The sequence below is a fragment of the Humulus lupulus genome, chromosome X (assembly GCF_963169125.1).
Source record: "Humulus lupulus chromosome X, drHumLupu1.1, whole genome shotgun sequence".
NCBI lineage: Eukaryota > Viridiplantae > Streptophyta > Magnoliopsida > Rosales > Cannabaceae > Humulus > Humulus lupulus.
The window spans coordinates 64668923-64677363 of record NC_084802.1 but is presented as its reverse complement, the minus strand read 5'-3'; the positions used below and the strand labels follow the sequence as shown (position 1 = coordinate 64677363).

The following is an 8441-nucleotide window of genomic DNA, read 5'->3' as shown; positions in this document are numbered from 1 at the left end:
ACTTTAAGTACAAACTTTTATGGAGAAGAATGTCCTCAAACTTCTGAAACTCAAATTTGAGTTTTTTTACAAAGAAACTAGAGGCATAGAAAAAGAGAAAAAATAAGGAAAGAGAGAGAACTGTATCATTTTTATTTTTTTTAGTTGAGGGCTATTTTTGTCAATGTAGTCCCAAAAAAAATTAAAAAGAAAAAAAATCATCTTTTTTTATGTAGGATCGCGAGGGTAGTAGTTCCTCTAGTTTTCCGGGTAATTGGTCTTAAAAGATTCCCATGCAAGAAAAAAAATACTCTGAACTAGAACTAAATCTACTTCAATTGTTACTTTGTTTTCTGAATTAAATCAATGGTTGCTGATTTTGAGATTAAATGTCTCAATTAAACATGGCCGTTTAATGACTTCTAACTCAAGCAAAACACTACTGAAAAAAGAAAACTAATAGACAATCTAAATCCTCTTTTACAGAAACCAATCAGTTCAAGTCCCCTGCTTTTTTTTTTCTTTTTTCTTTTGCACCTAACTTCAACTATATCTCTAGTCTTATCCCACTTTTAGTTCGAGAGAAGAATTTGGCAAAACCATTTCTGTTCTTCTCAGAGTTGACATGAGTTGACTGTACGGTAGCTGAAGTTGATGAAGATGACGAGGATGATGAAGGTGGTGAGGGATTCTCGTGGTTTTCGCTTAGTGCAGGAGCAGAACTTTCCTCAGCTACTTTTGATGAATTAGAATCTGTTCTAGGTGAAAATGTCTGATTAGAGTGCATCTTCCAGTGTTGTCCAGTTTTATGAATTAATGGTGCACCTGCAGGGACTGTTATGTTGGAAGCATCAATCAAGAAATCTTCTAATGTTGCTAGAGATTTAAGTTGATTCCCAAGAGATGCAATTGTTTTTTGGCACTCGGCAAGTTTTGTAGCAGCTACAGCCAAGTCTTCCTGTAATATAAAATCACACATTAAGTACATGGTGGTCTTGTTAATATCCAATGATGGAAATTAGTGGAAGTATGGAAGAAAACAGACAAGAATTACAATATGCAGATATGTTTATCGTTGAGAACCAACCTGCTTTATCTTCAAATCGCTATTAGAACTTGTAGTCTGCCGAAGTTCAACTTCGTCCTTCTCTCTTGACAGCTCCTCCTCTAAGTCTTGACACTTAATGGCAATTTCTGCTGACATTGCCCTCTCTCTTTGAATCTCTTCTTCTAGAATTTTGACTTTTGCAAACATGGTCCTTGTTTCTGCTTCTAAGCTGATGAGCTGGGCCTCAATCATTTTTTTTGACTCTTTTGCAATATTTAGTTCCTCTTTCAACTCCTCCAATTTCATTTCTGCTTCAATCAGCTGAAGTCGGGATGCCTCAATACAGTCTTGACTTTTCGATAGAGCAATCTCCAGGTCAGATTTTTCTGTTTCCAACTTGTCCGATTGCTCTTCCAACTCAACCATTCGTTGAATCACGGCTTCAAGTTCAGTTCGCAGGGAACTTTCTCTATTTTTGGATTCATTAGCACAATGTTGACTTTTTGTCAAAGCAGTCTCCAGGTCAGCCTTTGCTGTTTCCAATTTCTTTAAATTCTCTTCCAACTCAACTGTTCGATGAATCATGGTTTCAAGTTCAGTTCTCAGGTTACTTTCTGCACGTTTCAACTTAGTACCACAGTCTTGGCTCTCTGTTAAAGCAGTCTCCAGTCCAGCCTTTTTCATTTCCAACTTTTCTAATTTCTCTTCCAACTCAGCTGTACGATGAATCATGGCTTCAAGTTCAGTTCTAAGGACACTTTCTGCATATTTGAATTCATTAGCATAGTCTTCACTTTTTGTCAAAGCAATCTCCAGTTCAGCCTGTTTCAGTTCTGACTTTTCTAATTTATCTTCCAACTGGGCTGTCCGTTGATTCATGGCTTCAAGTTCAATTTTTAGGACACTCTCTCTGTTGTTGGATCTATTAGCCTCAATACAATCTCGACTTTCTCTTAAGGCAGTCTCCAGTTCAGCCTTCTCTGTGTCCAACTTCTGTAATTTCTCTTCCAACTCAGCTATTTGCTGAATCATGGCTTCAAGCTCAGTTCTTATGACGCTTTCTCTATTGTTAGATTCATCCGCAACAACTTCAGATTCCAGGCAACTGTTCTCAGTGGGTTGCAATGCAGCAAGTTGCTCCATCTCAAGAAAATCATCCATCAAATTAATTTCTATAGAGGAGGTTGGAAGATTTTTAACAGTCTTTTCATTCTTAAATTGATCAAGTTCAGCAATAAGGGCAGATGCCCATGAATCTGAAGAATTGAGCTCACATTTGTTTAACTCAAAGCTACGTAACTTACGCGTATTGCTTTCCACTGCATTTAGGCGCTCGCCATTGTCTGAATGACTATCTGTGAAAGACTCAACATAAGTTGAGGAAGCAATCGTGGATTTGTGATCATTACCCAGGGATGATTTACAAAGTACTGCTTTTAACTTTCGACACTCGGCCTCAAGCTTTGCAACCTTCTTGATGCTTTCTAGATGTTGCTTGCTAGCTGTTTCAGCTGCTTGAGTACTCAAGTCCCTCTCAATTGCCCTTATTTCCAACTCCTCCATTTGAGCTTGTATCTCAAGATTAAGAGCTGAGTTTTCTTTCTCCAAAAATTCAACCTTAAGACAAAGATCAGGATCCACACGGGCAGAAGATTCAGGATTATTATCTCCACCTTTGTTTTTGAGCTCAAGAAGTTCGTTGTCAAGTTTGCATTTTGTAGATTCCCACTCTTGAGTTTTCTTTGACACAGCTTCTTGAATTTTTTGATCTTGCTCATCTCTTGCTTGTCTCAGCTGCCTGACGCATTCCTTTAGTGCCCCATCAAGATGACTTACTCGATCTTCTAATGACGAGTTTTGTTGAATTGAAGCCTCAAGTTGCTGCTTTAAAATTGCCACTTCATTTTCAGCCTTTTCCCAGCCTAAAACGATAATTGACAAACCATTAAGTTTGTGGATATGCAGAAAAAAAATAGGAATAACACTGTTAAACTAAACCAGTCCATTTTACAGAAAACCTCAAGTTTGAGACATTATTGGCATAATCTATTGTGCTTAATTTATTTGAAAAAACTACAAACTCTCAACCACCCACACCCCACCAAAAGGGGGGACAGAGAGAGAGTTCACTTACAAATACACAAGAAACACCCTTATATATACATATATATCTATATATATATTCTTCTGAATCTTGTTATTTTTATGCGGAAAAAAACAGATATGGCATCACTTTCTCTCTTGAAATTATACATGGAAGAATTAGAGTTCAGATGCAGTGCCACAGTGCAACACCTTACCTGCAACTGCTTCTTCAGCAACTTTGGCATGCTGTTTCACCAAGTCTTCCTTGGCACTAACGTTGACAAGAGCTGCTGATAATCTCTCCGTCAGAGACTTCACCCTATAATTAATGTCTTCTGTTTTTAATGAACTGTCATCCAAATTTTCAGTAATGGCTACTGCTTTGGATGATAACTCAGGCTCAGGTGACTGAGTGTTGTGATCAGGAGAACCCTTAACTGCATCCTGCTATAATTATAGAAAAATGAACAAAGGTTAAATAAATTTTCAAAACACAACTTTGATTTCATGTTATAAAAAAAGCAAACACTTCATCGAGGGAGACGAAAACTGCTCAGAGGATCTTGTGACAACAATTCAGATATTCTCGTATAAGTACTAACACAGTACATGTGGGCTTTCCCATAATAAGCTACTTCTTTACCCTTCTTTAGAGTTTGACATTGCAAAAAATCACAGTATTACACCATGATGGATAGTACTTTTCAGTGTTTCGAATGAAAGGATAACTATAAGATAGTACATTAATTAAAGAACGCTTCCAAAGCCCAAGTGGTTTTAATCTACACAGCCAGTACTAATGAGATCCTCTTATTAGATTGTCCAACCTGATATCATCTTTAACTCCATACATAGCCAACCATTCTTTTGTTTCTTCAAGCACTCTCTCGAGTCATGACTCTCTCACACACGATGTCCTACACCAACAACAAAACTAAAATCGAAGCAATAAATAAGTTTTTATTCTTTACTGAAGAAGAAAAAGGACGCCAAGTCCTCATTAACCTAGATGCTACATAAACCTCCCCAATAGAACCATTGACATTATTTTTTTAATCAATTCTCAGTGAGCCTATATACCAAGAACCAGATTTTCTTACAAGTCATGTTACTCGTCTTCTCTGACAACACATTCTACCATTTAAGATAAGAAATGACATGAATACCATATCAAGCCAACAGAGATCCAATAAATTGGCATGTGGGAAAAAGTATCAACTCTAGCTGGATCAAGCTCCAAAGGGATGCAACTTAAATATTCATATTCTTAGATGTACAAAAAATTATTTTGTGGTATACTAATAAAAAAAAGCTCTTACTTGAACTCAAATCATCTAAACTAAACCTTGAATATTCATAAATGCTCCAAGACAATGAATCAATATACGAGTCAAATATTTAGTAATAGAAAATTCGTTGTTTTCACTGCTACAACTAAGTTTGATAAAAGAGGTCTTCAACTACTATAGTCTCTAAAATTCATCAGTAAAAGCAGGTTTTTTCACATATTAAGTAGAGGACTAAACTGTTGTACAATAGCAATAATGAGAGAGCAAAACAGCAGGCCAAGAATTCCGATGCACTAAGGCCTTTTTAAGGGTAAGGGATCAATTCACTGAGCAGCAATAACCAAAGCAAAAGTTCAAGCCAGAATGGATTATATATAAATTAAATCAATGCAAAAAGTAAAGTATCTATAAAATCTTGATCTACTTGAGTTAAGGTTTCAGCTGCGTACCTGATCATCAGAGAACCTCTCGGAATGGGAAGATACAGAACCAGAACTTTCGGTTTCACAAGGGCTCTTCTCAGAAGACTTCCTCTTCCACAACCATTTTCGTTTTTCCATCTTCAGATACTTAATTTGAACCAACTACCACATCAAGGCGTGTTCATCTGCAGGCAAATTAAAATACATGCTCTCACTATGTTCTCAAACGGCAAAAACCCAATATATATACATATCCACATATATAAAAAATAAAGAAAGAAAGAAAGAAAGAAGAAGCGTATAAAGGATATTCCCAAGTACCAAAAATGGTCAAGCCTTTTAGAAATAGGAAAGATAAACAGTTAGACAATGGAGATAACTTTGCTTTACATTCTCCCAGCTTCGCTTCAAATCTACACCTTCGGCCTTAACCTTCTAACCCCAAATTAGTTTTTTGTTTTTTTTGCTTAGCTTAACAACGCAAAAAGAGAAAACGTTGAGAACCCACTTACACATTAGTATATTTAGGAAGATGTGACAGAAAAAAAAAAAAAAAAAGAACCACCATGAATGAGCTATGAAACGCTCTGAAGCTGTCAAATTTACAAGGACCCGGCTTTTTCAAATCACGTAAAGAAAGCTTTCTCTTCAAATGTGAGCTTCAGAGAAGCCACTGAGAATGAATGAAACAGTGGTTTTGGGGAGAGAGAATGAAGGACATAATTCAAAAATCTGGGAAACCCAATTCGAAAGATCCCAATTATAAACGACCCAACAAAGAAAAGAAAGAAAGAAAGAAATAAAAAAAGAATTGAGGAATTTTGAAAAATAAATAAATAATAATATTAATACTAATAATAATTGCAGCTTATTATTATATAATAATGGAGCCAAGAGAAAAGAAATGTATAGATATATATAAATACTTGAAGAAACAAGAGCCAGATTAAGTAAGCACCTTTGACTGGACTGTAGAGACAAGAGAAGAGAACATACAACCAATAGATATATAATTTGAAAGCAATAATAAATGAATAGAGAAAATAGATAGGGTTGAGACTTGATATTTAAGATAGCTGAGCATATATTTATTTATGAAGAAAAGCTTACAATGCAATAAGTCCGCACAAATCTCTGTAGAATGTCAGTTGGGTTTTTACAGATAATAAAAAATAAATAAACCAGCGAGCGAATCGCAAATGAATGAAATAACAGATAATACTGTATTGGCGTGCGTTTTCCATTTCTTGTTTTTCACTTTACCTTTATTTGTTTTTCAAATACTACATGTATATGTATATTCCAAAAAATAGAAACTCATTAAAGGTGGAGCATGTGATTGTGGACTCGAAGTTGTCAAATTCAAGATTGAGACTTTAACAAAAATAAAAACTTTTTCAGCTTTTTCTTTTATGGTTTCAATAAGCACTAACTTGTTTAGTTATTTATTTTTGCTTCGTTTTTGGATTTTGAACTGGGTTGAAATTATTCCCGCCCATGACTATAGTCACAATAAGAAATCAAATTAAACTATGTGTGTATGTTATGGATTGTGTATGTAAGCAAGAAACAAAACACCAAATAGTTAGTAGAGATTAGATGAGTGTGGAGTGGAGTGGAGTGGAGTGGAGAGGAGCTCAAATTTGAACTTTTTGGCATATTTACTTTTTTTTTTTTTTTTTTTTGTATGTGGGAAGGGAAGGCTGTAAGTTCTTGTCTGGTTGTGGGGTGTGAGTGGGTGTGGGGTCTGTCATTTCTTTCTCTCGTTTGCTCAGCTTTTCATTTTTCAACGCTGTTAGTTGGCGTTTTGGCATAGTGAAGGAATCTTAGTACTACAAGGTGAGAGAAACTTGCAAGAGTTTTCTCGTATTTGGACGGTGGAGATAGGAGTATCATCCTCTTTCATCTGTCTTACATTATGATTGGACAAAATTGATTGTTTCAAAAAATGAAGTAAGAAAATGTTTGAGATAGAGATTCATTTGCTATTATAAGCAAAGTTTCTATTCTATGTGTTTCTTTATATTTGTAAATATACAACTATGATAGTTTGTTATCAACTAATTCAACACACTTTTTGATCAATTTAATTTTATCTTCTTATTATTCATTGTACTATATAATCAACTTTGGTTTCGGTAAAATTTTAAAAAATAGGTCTTTTATTTATTTGATTGAAAAACTGAAAACAAAATGAAGAAAACTGTTTCGTATACTTTTTTCGATTTATATTTTTAAAATTTTTAAAATTATTAAAACAAGATTTTTATATTTTTAATTTTTTTTAAACAAAATTTTATCCTTTCTATGTTGTTTTCTTCTCTATGAAGTAATCAGAAGTATTTTCTTCTCCTCTGTCGACACTCTATCACCATCGTCGTTGCCGTCAACCCTCTGTTGTCGTTGTTGTCAATACTCTGTCGTTGTTGCCATCACCATGGTCGTCGATAAAAAGGTTCTCTAAATCTACGGCCAATAACTCGACAAATCTTCTTGTCCAATCTTATCGTCGATCATTTCTTCTGAAAATTCTCGTCCCATCATCCTTATCCTCTCCTGGTTTAGCATTCAACATTGCCATGTGGCAGGAAGTTATGGTGATTGTATAGTACAATATGTTGGTTGGCTTTTAAAGACAAAAATAAATAAAACACTTACCAAACATAATTTTATTTTTTAAAATCAAAAAACAAAAATATAAATATATTTTTTATTTTTATTTCTATTTTTATTTTTAAATAAAAACTAAAAGTAAAATATTAACGAATGGAGCCATTGTTTTGTACACATGATTATGGACTAATTAATAGCTTAACACTATTTTGTACATATGGTTCTCCGGACCTTTTTATTATTTTTTATTTTTTTAAAAAAAAGTAAAGCTAGTTGTACTTTATTTTGTACTTCAAATTGTATGCTTGAGAAAATATTTCAAATGATCAATAATGTGAAATTAGGAAAATTAGAGCAAAATCTTCCATTTAAGATAAAAGCATCATCATAGGCAACAACTAATCGGATTAAACCTTGAAAAAAAAATATACTTTAGACAAAAAAAACGTAATAATCTCATAAGGAAGTCGCGACATGTCGCCACTAAGTAGGAAACATATCGCAACACAAATGACAAGCCGCGACGTGTCGTCTCTTGCTGAAACCCTAAAAATGTCACCCGTTAAATCACTCTTAAAATTCTCAAACTTTATTGGACATGCTTAGATATCTCATTATATCCATTTATACCCAAATTAGTCAATTTTATATTACATCTACAAAATCTCAAATTTCATACCTACTTGTGTGAAACCTTTTATTGTTTTACACAAACTTGTGTAAGAAATATTTTACAATATATTTAACCGATCATAAAAAAAAAATTATAAGTATCTAAACTTTTTGTTTCTCTTTCGCATAATATCTCTGGTTTAATATTCCCATTACATTTGTTGGTACTGGAATTTGTTCTCAATACCATAGATGTGCATAAGGTGAAATCATTTACAAGAGTAATTGTTATGCTTCAATGTTTGACTCAGTTTTTTAGTACAATATGAGCCTCAAGATTAGCGGTCGATTCTCTTTCTTGTAATAAATAGGGATGTACCAAGATGGTACTGT

General features: G+C 34.2%; 1 protein-coding gene across 6 annotated transcripts; it reads right to left on the bottom strand.

The window, feature by feature from the left end:
• Positions 1–297: 297 nt before the first annotated feature.
• Positions 298–6092, bottom strand: LOC133807373 (filament-like plant protein 1). Of its 6 annotated transcripts, none has more exons than XM_062245662.1 (6): positions 5782–5875; positions 5145–5255; positions 4851–5008; positions 3328–3559; positions 1067–2949; positions 298–937 (listed from the first exon to the last, which is right to left on the bottom strand). In XM_062245662.1, exons 3-6 carry the CDS (start codon positions 4959–4961, stop codon positions 527–529), a joined length of 2637 nt encoding a protein of 878 aa, XP_062101646.1. In that variant the 5' UTR covers positions 4962–5008; positions 5145–5255; positions 5782–5875; the 3' UTR covers positions 298–526. The 6 variants fall into 6 exon arrangements, with proteins under 6 accessions (XP_062101646.1, XP_062101647.1, XP_062101644.1 ...); XM_062245663.1 differs by lacking the exon at positions 5782–5875 and adding an exon at positions 5336–5354 and having other exon boundaries at positions 5145–5249; XM_062245660.1 differs by lacking the exons at positions 5145–5255; positions 5782–5875 and adding an exon at positions 5934–6092.
• Between the last annotated feature and the right edge of the window lie 2349 nt (positions 6093–8441).